This window comes from Lepidochelys kempii, chromosome 6, assembly GCF_965140265.1.
Source record: "Lepidochelys kempii isolate rLepKem1 chromosome 6, rLepKem1.hap2, whole genome shotgun sequence".
NCBI classification, from domain to species: Eukaryota; Metazoa; Chordata; order Testudines; family Cheloniidae; genus Lepidochelys; species Lepidochelys kempii.
The window spans coordinates 43,614,215-43,629,778 of NC_133261.1; the positions used below are offsets into that span (position 1 = coordinate 43,614,215).

The following is a 15,564-nucleotide window of genomic DNA, read 5'->3' on the forward strand; positions in this document are numbered from 1 at the left end:
TGAAGACCACATGGTGTTGGAGCTCAAAGGCTTACAGCTGAGGGACAGCAGAAGAGCTACAGGGAAATGATGAAGTTTTGTACATGAAAGTTCCATTGAGTTTTCTCTTGGAATTGTAGTGAAGGAGATTCATTCTTCTTCCTCCTCTCCCCTGTGAAGCTTTTGGTGCTGCTGGGAATAAAGTATATTTGCTTTGGCGATGCTCTTAGCCCTAAAACTAAAGGATTTTTACCAGCCTCAAAACTCTTAATAACCACAACTCTGTAACTCCTCAGTGCTGTCTGCTGTAGAGAAGATTGTTCACCTGGAAGTATATTACAGTACCATGCTGATAGCCAGAGTCTGAAGAGAAGAAAAAGGCAGTGAACAGTGATGGTGTGGGAGATATAATACTGTCTAGTCACCAGGACTGCTCCATTGGGGTAGCACTGGGGCTGAGTGGAAGGAAGAGACCTTGCTTTCATGACTGGCTGACTCTGCCTATGGATGTTAAAATGAGTCTGGCATTTGACCAAATGACTTCGGAGGACATGCATAAAGTTATAATGGAAGCAGTAGAGCCATTCATAAACAAGTGTTTCCGTGAGGCCAGCTGTAAAAACAGTGATGGCTACTTTTTAGGTGAAGGGGCGAAAACCTTGGCGTAAAGGAATATACATAAGAAATAAATTGTTACCATTTCTTAAATGGGTGGAATAGTGATTATATTAGCTTGCATTATTAATTGCTAGTTCTGATTAAGTGTACTAGTCTATTCTGTAGTGTTTAAAGGTGTGCAAATCACTCCTTTCAATAGGAGGTTGATTTTTTATTTAACAAAACACTAGAATTGAAAAGGATAAGTGAATAGGGTCAGTTAAGAGTAATTGAAGAAGACACAGTAGGTTAGAAATTCAAAATGCTGCCTGCCCAACACACTATTACAAATGGCATTTAGGAGCAGGAGTATATTTTTCCAGCAAGGCTTTGAATGTGTAAGAAATCTTTATACAGGATGGAAAACGGCATTTGCAGCAGAACTCAACTACTTCAGAACCTCATTAAAATAAACGGTGAATTCAGATGCACAGAAATAGTCACAGTACTTAGCATTTTACCACTTCAGTGTTCTGTGTGAACTTTAATTAACACAACAGCCCTGTGAATGGGGTAACTAATATTATCCCCATTTTAATAATGAGGAAGGTGAGAGAAATGGATGGGTAAGATGGTCTTGTAGTTAAGGCAATAGACTGTAACAGAAGAGATCTAGGTTTTATCTTGACTCTGCCAAAGATTTCCTGGGTAATTCTAGGTCTTGGGCAAATCTCTTAATCTCGCTGTGCCTTGGTTAACTATCATAAAATGGAGATTATAATACTTACTATCTCCCACCCTTTGTCTGTCTATGCCCCTATCCTGCGGTTGTCTCTGTATGGGAAGTGACTTTACTGAGGTGCCATGCGGGCATAGGACCTTGCCCTGAGAGAGTCATTTGCAGCAGGATCAAGGCCTTAGGTTTTAAGTTCTTCAAGACAGGGGCAGTCTATAATCATATGTATGTATAGTGTCGAGCACCGTGGAGGCCTGAGCTCAGTTGGTGCCTCTAGGAACTGCCATTAAATAAATAAGTGCAATGGCTTGCTCAAGGCCATACACAGAGAGGCAGCAACAAGAACAAAGTGACAGTGCTAAGATTGGAGCTCAGGAGTCCCTGGCCCCCAGTACCATGGTTATTCCTTTAGACCATCCTGCTATAGTCCTCTCTTTGTACAGATCTCCTTGTGGATGTCAAGTGGGGAGTTTTGTAGAGGGTTACGGTTACTGTGCAACCCTACATTTTCATGGAAAATGTCTGTGGGGAGGTGTTACTCTCCACAGGCATCTGTAGGTGGCTAGAAAAATAAATAAATAAAAATAAGGATTAAAAAAACAAACAAACTTGATTGCCTGAAATAATAAGGAGCAGCTGGAATGATTTGGTTGTGTCATGTTAGTAGCTAAAAAACCTCTCAGTAGGTTGGATTATTACAAGGAATTTCCGTACAAGGCTCAGGAGACTCATGGTATCCAGGTTCATCTCGAGAGACTGTACTGGAATGTTTAGATTTATTTAAAATAATAAATTTGAACCTGGGCAATAGAAAGAGGCAATAAATGATGGATAACAGTAGCTCACAGGCATCTGGCACCTGAATATATTTTTTACATTGACTGTAGCTGCTGATAGCATCTTTCCTGCAACTAGTCATTTGTTTTCATCCCCTGTAGAAAAATCAGGAAAAGAACCATCAGGTTTATTGTGAGATCAGATACATTAAGAAGGGTTATCAGGGAATGCCGTCAGGTTGGTATTGATCAGCTGCTGGAAGTGGGGTTAGTTCAGCTTTTTGTTTTCTCCTTTTCGGAGAACAAAGAAACAAAAACCAACAAACCAAACTAAATTCAAGGAAGATTTAAAAAAAAATATATTATTTTCTTTTACAAATGTTCTTATTACACAAATGTTAACAAGTAACACACGCACACACAAGATATTGAGGTAAAAATTTGTAAAGCACCTAAATGGCTAAGGAGCCTAAGGGCTTGTCTACATGGGGACATTGAGGGCTTATCTGCACTGTTCTGCAATGTGGGTTGTGGGGTTGTGAATTGCAGAGCACAGCGAAGTGTTGAATGCTAACTGCTCTCTGTGGATGTTGCTGACACAAACTAAAAGATACCTACCTACTTCATGTTAATATTAGTTGTGTTTGAAAGAAGACTATGTGCACTGGTTACCTTTTAGTCCACACAGAGCAGTTAGCGCACAACACTTCGCTGTGCTCTGCCGGTCATACCCTTATAGCCCACACTGCAGCGCAGTATAGACATAGTTTAAGGGAGTTCATCTGAATTAACTTTTAAAGTGGATTAGTTAAACTGCATTAAACTCCTGTGTGGATGCTCATACTCAGAATTAAAGTGGCCTTAATTCAGTTTAGTTTATCATAATTCACTTTGGAAGTAAATTAAACTGAATTAAATCCACTTTAATTCTCAATAAGGCTACATCTACACTACGGATCTTACAATGGCACAGCTGTACGATTGCAGCTGCGCCGCTGTAAGGTCTCCGATGTAGCTGCTCTATGCCGATTGGAGAGAGCTCTCCCATCAGCATAATTAAACCACCCCACCAAGTGGCAGTCGCTATCTCAGTGAGAGAGTGTCTCCCACCAACGTAGCACTATCCACACCGGCACTTTTGTTGGTGAAACTTATGTCAATAAGGGGTGTCTTTTTTCACACGCTTGATCGACAAAAGTTTACTGACAAAAGTACTAGTGTAGACATAACTTAAGAGTGTTCACACAGGAGTTTAGTGCTGTACAACTAAGCCACTTTAAATTCACACTTTTTATTTTAATTTGGATGAACTTTCCTAACTGTTTCTGTGTAGACAAGCCCAAAGTCCCATTTTCAGAAGTGATTTAGGAGCCAAAGTTCCAGTGAAAGTTGGAGACGTATGCACTTAAGTCACTTAGATGCTTTCACAAATTTTACCCTGTATCTTTTTCTTCTTATGTTTGTGTTTTTACTTGTATTTATTGTTCCTTAGTATTGTTATGACTTATTAATGATTCTCATTAGTACTTTATTCAATTATGTTTAACATTTGTATTGCGACACTGCCTAGTAGCCAGACAGGTCCAGGCCCCATTATTCCAGGCAGTACATAAACAATGACAGTTGCTGCTCCAAATAACTTATTATTTCTTGAAAAACAAAATTTATTATTTCTAAATATAAATCTGAAAATTTGCAAAAAATGATGGTTAGCAACTATTCTTAATAATAAAAATTCATTACAAGGCTTCTCTGTATATGTGATTGTAACTGTCTTTGTAGGATACAGAACAATCGAGGCAATTTTTTGGATTTGTATAGAGGGATTTTGTTTTTCAAAAAATACTAAATGGACATAATAATAAGGTGTGATACATATAAATGTGTGTGAACACTGTTGCATATGAACTGTAGACCTCGAAGAATGTGGGTCTCTGGTTTTAGAACTTAGCAATAAAATAAATAGAACAAATTCATGAGCTGGAAAAAAAGACAAAAGGGAGAGTTTTGGTATTTGGATGCAACTCTCAATAAGAGTTGTTCAGTTATAGATCCAGATCTCACCTCAGTTGACAGCAGTGAGAGTCTCTCCATTGATATCAGTGGGAATTGGATCCAATTATCATACAAAACCAGTAAAGATTTTTGGCCCACATCTGGATGTGGGTAATGCAGTCTTTATTCAAAAAAAATTTTCCATTGATTTCAGGGCATTTTTTTAGCCTGAGTAAGCGGTGAAGTATCAGGTTCCAGTCGTCTTAGGTCTTTCTTTAAAACAAAGATTGTCTTTTAATGTGAAATTCTAAGTAGTAGCATTTGTTGGCCTTTTGAAGTGTGGAAATATATATACAGGAAAATACCAAGGCTTTCCTCCATGATAATGATGATTAGTTTAATTACATTCAGTATAATTGTTTCTGAAGATGACCTCCTTTTCTGATCGCTTTTTTTTTTATTAAAAAAAAAAAAGCTTAATTGGAATTGTAAATTACAGAAATGAAAGAGGATGTTATTAGAAGTATTAGCTATTTGTGTCAGGCACCGATGATTGGTTTTTGGTGTTCTTAAGATGCAAAGAGCATATTATTAAAATTGACACCCTGTCAATGTGCACAAGGTAATATCCACTTCTGATGAATTAGTTCAAAATCTGGAGGTTTTCTTTATAGAGGATTAGGTTATATAGTGAATGGAGACTCTGAAAAGAAAATAGAACTGTGTATTTATGCCTTTAGAAATATTATTTGATGGCAATAAAATGTTCCCTGAAATTCCCTCCCGAGTGGAGAAAATGGAGTTTGTTTGCAGTAATTGCATTTTCTAGCATTTGCTTTTGCACTTTCCAATATGAGTTAAGCCAATTGGAACCTGTGATTTGGTTTTGCTTATTGGCAAAAGTACCATGTAAATTGATCTGTGATGCATTTATAGAGAATGCTTTGAAAGTTTTGAAATTGAGATGGCTTTTTCTTATTAGATTTAGATAGTATTATAATTCATTTCTGTATTTTAGCCTAATGTAATATTAACCAAAAATGTTCTTTTTCAATTTAGTTTTAATCAAGTTCTAGAAGAGTATTTCCATTTCACTTCACTGGTACAATGAAGTTTGAGTTTTTGTTTCCACTGTCTGCTCTGTATCCAAAGTTCAATATCTCAGCCATTTGAAACAACATTGAGCCAAAATGTGTCTGGAATTTGTCAGCTCTAATGTGTAATATCCTAATATATTTAGTATTTTATGTCCATGGTTCAAAGGGATAATGTTAAGTTCTTTAGGAACTCCCCCCTCCTCCATTTAAACTATATGGGACTAGACTGATCTTATTTACGCTGGTGTAAATCTGGAATGATTCGGCCTAATTCAGTGGAGCGCCACTCCAATTCACCAGATGAAATGAAGGCTAAACCTGGCCTATAACCCTTATATTATCCCAAGTTAGTGCTATTTCATTTCAATGGATCCTTTTAAAAGCAAACATACAGCACTCAGCAATCATGTGAGGCCTGCTCTTTGTGCCCTCTATTGTTTATAATGACGTCCTAGAGTGATTGGCACATTTACATTTTTTTTTTACAAGGATTGATTTTAAAAATGAATGACCCCCCCCCCCCAAAAAAAAAAAAAAGCCATTGCATGATGCAATGACCATATTGCCCTTCAGACATTGTTAAATTTAAAGGTAGACTTTAAGGACAGTGTTCCTAACTCTTGACACTTCATATGACTTTTATGATATTTGTTATTTTCCTTAAAGCCCCATCTCCTGGTGGTGTTATATGAGACTCTCACCTTTTTTAAAGTAATTTTCTAGCTCTCCTCATTTTGGACAAAAGCTTGAAAACATTAATCGTAAAGGCTCACTCACCAATAGGCCAATAAAAAGAGTTCCAAATGTATTTTATAAATCCCATAATTTTTAAGCCAATCTCATGATTTTGGAGGGCTGGCTCATGGTTTTTGAACACTCGGATTGGCAATACTTTCAGCTAGAAAATTATGCTGTGGCTTTCAAAGAATGCCTAATTTCTATTCCAACTTCATGACAAACAAATATTGTGGACCAGTCGATAAGATCTAGTGAAAACCTTCTCGTACTGGACTCCGCTAGAGAGATGGTTTCAGTAACATTATCCCAACAAACTTCCAAACTAACTTGAGAGTTAAAAAATAACTGATGTCAGTGCAGCTGTAAATAGGCTGTGGCATCAATGGTGAAACAAAAGATTGTATCTTACTGTCATACTAACATTTTTTTTCTTTGAACAAAAATAACCCCAGATATAAATCACAAACAGTTACATTAGAATAATGTTGCGGTTGAGACATAAACGCATAAAAGCAAGGAATTTCCAAGTTACTGTTGTCACTGCATCCTTAAATCAGCCCCTTTGTAACTAGATACCGCAGTGTATGTGGCCCTGTTTCAGGGGTCCTACTCCACTTGGTGATGTTACATGTCACTGTCATACAATATATTTTACTTCTGTATGGGCCAGATCTGTGGATAGAAATATTTGCTGTTGAGCACCACTGGTTCTGCAGCATAAGACTGCTGGTCAGGGACCACACAGGTCAAGTAACATCTCCTAGTGCTGTGGACTCCAGTGGAAGGCCTTATGTGCTACAGTGCTTCAGCTGTCGAGGACTGAGTTACGGGTGATGAGACAAAGATTCACTCCACATTTCCTTGCTTTTGTGGGTTTATGGCTCAACCTTGGCATTATTGTAACGTAGTTTTTTGTGTTTAATGTTTCTTAGACTTGGTTTTCCATTACCAGCATGGAAGAAACCCTAATGCATGAGTTTCAGAGGAGAAGGTAGCAGTCTGAACCTGCTGTGTGGCTCGATCAGCAAGTGTGAGTATTAACGCTAGAGCTGTCAGGCCTTGTGAAAGTGAATGAAGCCTGACGGTTACAGAGTGAAAGGTCAGAGGCAGAGCTTGCACTTACATAACATTTCTTTTCTGTGGTGTCTAACAACCTTTTCAACAAAGGGGAGCTTTTATGTACAAGCTTTAGATTTATCACAGGGATCCAAGGATCTCCGCCTTCACTTTTCTCTATACTGTGGTCCGATGTTTTCTTTGCATAAAGCAAAACAGTTAAACTTTTACTCTTTTGCCCACCTTGATATATTTTCCATGTGTTTTTTATCTTTCCCTTCACCCACTTCCAAAACCAAGTGTTGCTTTAAAAAGGTATTTGTGAACTGATGGTTAAAAAAACCTGGTGGAATATTTTGCAGCTGGAAGATTTGCAGAGTTCTGGGACTTGGGCTGTCTTCAGTGTCCTGGAACTATGCCTGGAACTTGTGTTTCTGTTTTTCATATGTGTTTTGTTTGAACTATTTTATTGTTGTGAGTTGTTTCATTCTTTTTATGTCGTCAAGATGTGTGTGTGAATGGTTGGAAATGTGTATTAAGCTGTTAGCTTGTTTGGCCAATATAGTTGTCATTTTCTTTTTTTAATTATTTGATTAAAGCATTTTTTTATTTTGCAGGGCAGGGAATAGTGGGAGGGATATTTATTCTGAGAGCAGCCAGAGCTTTTTCATTGCTGGTATAATCCAAGGAAAGATGTTCGCTCCTTCTATCCTGCTTTGGATTCTAATTTTTACAGAGGACTATTGTTCCCTGCAAGTGGGGAATCTAGCATGTATTATAAAACCTGGCACAGATACCAGTTCGATCCATCCATTCCATGTGGAAGGAGGGAGCAGAGCTCTTGAGGCATTGTCCCGCCTTCTCTCAAAATACAGAAGGCCCCACTGTGTAGTTGGGGCATCGTGAGTTTGGGAGGTAGGGGTGGCCACATGCAGGGAAGAGCTAGAGGTGAAGCTGCTGTTCACACTGACCTCCAAACCCAGTGGAGTTTCCACCTGACGATCTACCAGGCATTACGGCTGCTCAGAACAACATTTCCACTTTACAGCGTTTGATGCCCTCACCTTGTTGGGGGGGACTGTGTACAGCCACAGCCAGGCCACCAATGGCAGCCCTTCTGCTCTGTGAGCTCTGCCGTCGATAGCAAGGAATGGCACGGAGAAACAACTGGCAGTCTATAAGGTTGTCTGTGGTCTGCTGATTTCCCTGCTGATCTCTGAGCTTCTTTGTAGTTACAGGAGAATGTTCGGTGCTGCTTCTACATATTTGCAAGCCCTGTACATTTGGTAGTAGTTAGAACAGGGAATTGAGAGTCTCAGACTCTGACTCGCTATATGACCACAGGCAACTCCCTTAGCCAGTCTGTGCTGCTGTTTGCCCACCTGTAAAGAGGGCATGATAATACTTATCTACCTCATGGAGGTGTTGGTGGCTTAGTTAATTAATGCTTGTAATACATGTTGAGATCCTTAGATGAAAAGCACTGAAGGAGTTGTAAAAATGAGAGGACAGCAGACAAATATCTGTGACTGAAATACATTTACAATGTTATGTACTACAGCTATAGACAGCAGTAAAGCCCCATTTCCATATAATCAATCAAAAGTAATAACAACAAACAGCAAAGTGTGCCACTACCCCAGATGTCACTTTGTGAGTCTGCGACTGTGGTTTTTGAAGTGCTCACTCCAACAAACGCATCGGGCATCTTCACCAGCTTGGGAATGGATCCCTCCCTACCCAGCAATCTCATGGAATAATTGAGAATAAGTAGTATTACTGTTTTCCTGAACTACTCTGTTAAGTTAGTATGTGTGATATGAAGAAAAAATGGGGAAATGCCAATCAAAGCCTGCACTGTGCTACCCTGCACCTCTCTGCGGTGAGCTACCAAACAACCTGAATGTGGATACATATAGATTAATCTAGGCAAGAGATACCATTGAGTAGGAGATTTGTGTGTGACTGTGCTTATGCTTCCATATAAAACATAAAAGGTCAGCAGATTATAGAAGAAGGGCACCGTTGCCAAAAGAAAACATGCCAGAATATTTCATAAGTTGTATCACAGAGAAGGAATGAATGTTTTGCATTATCGGGGCCCTTTCAGGAGGAGATAACCTGAATGAGGTGTACAAATACATAATCTGATTGGAGGTAATTTATTACTCTGATTAGTACTATATACACTTTCCTAGGGGAAGGGACCTCCTCTGCTTTTCATGGGCCTGTGCTGGCTTTCAACAGATTTAGTAATATATATGTTTGGGGCAGGAGTTTTTTGTTTTTTCAGAGCAAAATTCCCCCCCATCTCCTGAGCCTCCTTCTATGCCCCTACCACCCAGAAAAGGAAAAAGAAATCTGGCAGAATCTAAAGTCAAGAAACTGTGGAGCAAAGTCAGGTCTGTGGTACCTAATGAAAGTATTTAAGCATTTAAACGTACTTAACACAAGTACTGTCCCATGAATGATTAAAGATAGAATGAAGCACATTCATTCTGATGCATTAAAAAAAAGGAAGTGTATGCTATTTAAAGACTGCAAGCCAATACAACCGTGCCCATAACTGATTACTAATCAAGCTAACATCTTGAGGGTATGCTATACAATCTATCCTGGCATGCTTGCTTCACTGCCAGATGTGGATGTACATTTCAGTGTCCATGCTATCACAGTACTGTCTTAGTATACTACACTTAGGCATTGGGATGTTCAGTGTCACAATCCCTGACTTTGGAGCACTAGAAAATCACAGGAACAACACTGCAATACACGATGCCTAAGTTAGGTGCCTAAGCACCCTACACAATGCCTGGGAAGAAATAGGCGCCTTAGAATGTAATCCACAAAGCCAGCACAGTGAGGGGAGGAGCCACCTAAACCAGCCAATGGAGATGCCGATGAGAAGGATGTGTGCTAAGCCCTGCCCCTCTCATGGAGATAGGTGCCTATCTCTGCTAGAAATCCTTAAACCCGGGAGAAGACAGGCACTCTGCGGTTTAAGGCTTTCTCAGAGGCAGCTTACCTTCGCACAAAACAGACTGGGCGTAAGGAGTATACTGAGGTCAGTTCCCTCAATCTCTCCTCTTGAAGTTGTTCCTCTTTAATTAAATAATTGGGCTACGGAAAATGAGACTGTAGCCAAGGGCTTAGGGCACTGACCTGACAGATCCCTGTTCAAATCCCTTCTCATCAGGGAGAGCGAATACTTGAACTACTAGTCTCCTACGTCCTGGTTGAGTATCCTAACAACTGGGCTAAAGGGAGCTTCTCCTCATCCTATTTTGCATGGAGTTAGGCAACCTCTGAAAGTGCCTCCTGGATCAGGCTTCACAGGCAAGTTCAGAAGAGGAACGCCTACCTTCCCCCAGTTCATGGATTGCACTGGCGTTGAGGCAGGAGATAGGTGTCCAGACACCTAGAGTGAAATAACAGTGTGCATGCTGTGATGCTTTCTGGGGATATTCAGAGTTGTGACGCACCCAACTTGTACTTGCTCTTAGTGTGAGGAAGCCTTTCTGTGCTTACTGTGGGTAAGCTCCCCAACTCCACCAGCCTCTGGCAACACAAGCACTTCCCTCTAGGCCACCACAGGCCCCATTCTCTCTTTACAGGTTAGCTGTAGGCACACTTCAATCCCCAAGTGCTCCAAGCGTCTCCCAGTTCCTGATCCACTGGATGGTCACAAAATTCCTAGGTCCTCTGTTCACAAAGGAACAATACACCACAGCTTACCAGTTACAGTACAGAACATAGTTCTGCTTAAGAACACCAAGATTTGTTTTTAGAGAAAGAAAGTAGAAGTTTATTTAACAAAGAATGAGGATTCAATTGATAGCAAGCAGAAATACTGGCAACGAAGGGTTACATATGAAATGAAATCATAATGTGTTCTAGAGCCTAAACTTAACTAATAGGACACTGTTCTGTCATAAGAGCAAAAGCTCACCCAAAATCCTTCCAGCCTATTACAGCCAGGGTTGGCTGTGATCTTCCACTCGCAAAGCAAGCCCACTGTCAGCTTACTTCCTAAGTGAAAGATATCAGGGTGTCTCTTTGCAACCCTAGATATAGAAAAACGGTCCTTTGATCTTTGTTCATAAACCAGACATTGTCCTGCTGTGTGTTCCTTCCTATAACTTTAGCAATCTCTTGTCAGTTTCTCAATGGTGATTAGCTGGGGGGCTTAGTATGTAAATAGGTATCTATTGTGAGGTATACAATACTCAGTTTGCATATAACCAGACAGATAAACGTCTTATCGGAAAGGAACATGTTTTGTTTTTCACCTTCTGGTGACCTGCTATAACTTTCATACCTTTAGAACTTATTTTCCAGTGTAGGCAAGTACCTCCTTTAAAATTATCCTTATATTCATGTTGCAGTGGTTACGCCAACCAGTGTGTTACTGGGTCTCAGTAGAGACTTCATATGCCTTTGTTGAATTATTTTGCATATAACTGACCCAGGGAATCCCTCTAAAACTCTGTGCACACCTGTGCCCTCTGCCAGTTGGATCAAGAGGTACATATATCACAAATGCCCAGAGGCAGAAACATAGGTGCCTAGGGAACTTCTACTGCAAAAATGTAGGAGCTGAGTGAGTTTAGGTGCCAAGTTAGATGGCACCTAAGCAGGAGTTTTGTGGATCACGGTGGAGCCTAAAAATGGGACTTAGGCACCTGAATCTGGGGGAGGGGGGCTAGGCACCTACTACCTTTGTAGATTCAAACCTTAGCCTCTCTGTGGTTCAGTTCCCCATCTGTAAAATGGGGATAATACTACTTCTCTCCCTCAAAGGTGTGTTATGAGGATAAATACATTAAAGATTGTGAAGCACTTAGTGATCTACTGATGAAAAGCACTACATAAAAAATAAGTATGCAAAATGAAGACTGAGCAGGGCTGTGATTGCTATCTATATCTACATTGGGGATGGGAAGTGGTAAACACCAGGGAGCCAGAAGTGCTTTTTAAAGGACAGTGTTGGCACAATGGGCATGAACAAATTCATGCTGGAAATTAGAAGAAGGTTCTGACCATCACAGGAGCAAGGTTCTGGAACAATCTCCCAGTAGTAGCAGGGGCAAACAACCTAACTAGATTAAAGTTGGAGCTTGATACATTTAAGAAAGGGATTATATGACGGGGTTACTTGTGACAGCAGGGGACAGGACTCCATGATCGAACATGTCCCTTCCAGTCATTAGTTTGTGACTTTGCCATTAACTACAGGATCAAGCCCGTTGTTAGTTTCCCCTCGTTCTTTTGGGCTCATATACATGTATGTCATTCCATTTGTAAACTCAAATAACAGTGACTCAGTTGCAGTTTGTCTGCTGTGTTCGGCATGACTCCAAAGTGAACTCTTCAGCTTGGGATGTTTGGCTCAAGAAAAAATTGTCTGAAGGTAAAATGTACAGTTTTTCATTGGGCATGAGCTCAGTGGTATGCTAATTTTGAAGTATCTCATTAAACTAAATGGGAAAACGTAAAACCTGGTCATTTATCCAGAATGTGGCTGGAAGTTTTCTCCACTGAAGTTGGCAAATGTTGATACTTGGCAGAAACCTGGTTTTAACGTCGCCATACAGTTTCTCTTAAGAATTTCACCAAAGCTAGCTTTGTTTGTGGGGATTGATAGTTATGACAAGTTATCAAATTTCATGCCAGTGGTATCGTTTCTGTTTCCTGAGAGAGAAGAAAATAGCAATTTTGTCTTGTGGCCAGGAGTCACAGAGAGCAGGTACCTATCAGTCCTAGTTTTTAAATAAAATGAATTGCAGAGCAGCATGTGACAGAGATGGGAAAGAGGGAGGAGGGAATGGGGCATAAACTGCAGAGGAGTGACAAATGCCCAGTAGCATTTCCTCCAGCTTTTAGTCTAATGCAGCACCACAGAGAGTTATTAATATGTATGATCTGCATTTTGTTCAGACATTAGGAATCTATGAAGATGTCTAGTGTTTCTGGGGGGGGGAGGTTATGGCTTTTTATTTTTCTACCCAGAGTTAATGAATTTTGATCAGGAAATGTTCGCATAAAAATCCTGCTGAACTCCCATTTCCTTGCCATAAATATTGAAAGGGAGAGAATTCTCACTCTTTCCCCATAAGCCCCAGTGGGGTAGTTAGTCTGACTATCACAAACATTTCTTTAATTATTTTTTCAAGTAAGCTTTTTGATTTTATTTGCACATCAAATTTTGAAATAGGAAAGTTGTGTGTGTTTATGGGGGATAGTGCTGGCAAGAAAACGTAGAGCCCAATCCTGTATTCCTTCAGGGCGAGTTTCAGGAGTGCAAAGAATTGGGGCTGTAATGGGGCTAAAGAATTGGGGCTGTAATGTCCTTATTAGAATAGTATTCATAAGTATAGAATATTAGTCTTTCCTTCACAGTTTGTACAACCAAGTAGGGCAAGAACAGTAAGAAGAGGTGGCTATCTATTGGTCTATCTAATCCATGGTATTTGTAAAGGAACCGATCACCTTTGTGAAATCACTCCCTTCTTAGTGATCATTAGGAACATGCACTAAACTAAATGAGTTTCTATAAGAGAAGAAAGATGGCTTGTGGTTAATGCACTGCATTTGGACTGAGGAGATCAAAGGCCTATTCGAAGCTCTGACAGTTTTCTGTGTGATTTTTGGCAAGCCACTTTGGTTCAGATTTTTTGAAAAGAACTCAGCTTTTGTTAAGGCACTGAAATAAATGACTATTTTCAACATTTTTTTGCGTTTGTTTGTTTGTTTGAAATCTGGCACCAACTGGGGGTACTGAGCCCTTGAAAATCTGTCCCTATAGGCCAGTCCCATTGACTTCAGTGAGATTTGGATTAGGCCCTTAGGAAATACTATTATCCCCATTTTACAGATAGGCTCTCTGTGCCTCAGTTCCTTTCTCCTTATCTGTCTTGTCCATTTAGCTTGTAAGCCCTTCTGGGTAATGACTGTCTCTTACCATATGCTTATACAGCATCTATCTCAAGATGGAGTGCTGATCTCAATTAGGCGCTGTGTAGAACAGGGTAGAGTATGGGAATAAAATTGCTCAATGGGTATTTCGGCATCCTTAAACTCTTGTAAAATATACCTTTGATAAGTAATCATACCTAATATATACACAGTATAGAGCCTTTCCTTTGAGCACTTTACAAACATTCATTCATTATGCTCACTGCATACTAGACTGGAACCCAGGACTGCTGACTTCCAGCGCATCCCATGTACTAACAGACAGTATGCCAGATCTTCAGAGCTGTTGTATCTCCATTCAAGCCTTTGGAGCTGAGCTGATTTACACCAGCTCAGGATCTGTCTGCATGCCTGCCAGCTTGTTTTGTTTCATTTTGCAGAACATGCCTTTGGTTATGACATTTCTTTGTGTGATATTACTTTTACATTTTAACAAAATTTCATTCAAAGAAAAAGCAACAGCATTAATAATGTTCGCTGCCCATGGAGATACACACAGATCCTGTGTATTTCATTCTGTCAGTGTTAGCTGTCTACTTATTTTGCTGGCTCTGCTGGTGTGGGAAGCAAATGTGCTAATTAAGTGCTCTTTTTGTTATTTCAGGAAGCCTGCCATATGAATATAAAATAGTGATTGCTGGGAATCATGAACTGACATTTGATAAGGAATTCATGGCAGACCTTGTTAAACAGGATTACTACCGCTTTCCCTCTGTGTCCAAATTGAAACCAGAGGACTTTGACAATGTTCAGTCACTCCTGACAAACAGTATTTACTTGCAAGATTCAGAGGTAACAGTTAAAGGATTCAGAATATACGGTACCCCATGGTAAGTCTCCATTTAAACTTCCTGTGTTTATATTTGTTTTTTCAACCACAGTAAGAGTTACTGCCACTGAAAATGCAATGAGTCCTGTTTTGTTGTGCTGCTGTGCAGAACCGTACTGTATCTTTAAGTAAACCATGCATTGTGAACAGCTATGAAAACACAGACAGTGTTGTTTTAATTGTAGTGGTAAAGATTTTATGCATCAAGATAAACATAATTATTTGTTTGTGTGAGTGAGTGAGTGAGTAGAGCAAGAAAAGAAGAGTTGTGATCTATATCTATTCTGCCTGTTGTTTGATTAGTGGAAATTTGTGGACAAATTCTGCCCTTCTCTGTATCCATGTAGTTCCCATTAATTCAGTGAGCTAGCATCGGTGCCAGCGAGGGCAGAATTCAGCCCCTACAACCTGAGTCTCCACTGCCTTGTGTGTTGTGTAGTCATTTACACTTGTAAAAACTTAGGTCAGTATGTGATTTGCTGTTTTACAATAGAGGACTCTATGATACACTTCCAGCACATGTGAATAGATGTACTGATTTATGCCTTTGTTTCGTGAACTCATAATGGTGACCCATGGCGTACTTTTAAGTCTTTAAATGTTGCATATTGTACGTGTGAAGATAGGAAGTTTATTATGAAATATTAAGGGACAACTGATCAAGGAACAAAGGTTCTCCTAACAAGAGGCTCTGAGTGGTATGGATGACATTCTGCATGCAGCACAAGCCATTGAACACTTAATTTTATTTCATAATGACCTGACTCCTTAGCTCATTGATCCTGG

General features: G+C 39.8%; 1 protein-coding gene across 1 annotated transcript in view; it reads left to right on the forward strand.

The window, feature by feature from the left end:
- Window positions 1-15,564, forward strand: part of MPPED2 (metallophosphoesterase domain containing 2) — a 130,957-nt gene that overhangs the window by 63,485 nt on the left and 51,908 nt on the right. The window contains exon 4 of the mRNA XM_073347782.1: window positions 14,554-14,779. Within this exon, the coding sequence (XP_073203883.1) occupies window positions 14,554-14,779 (226 nt within the window). The remainder of the gene's footprint in view (window positions 1-14,553; window positions 14,780-15,564) is intronic.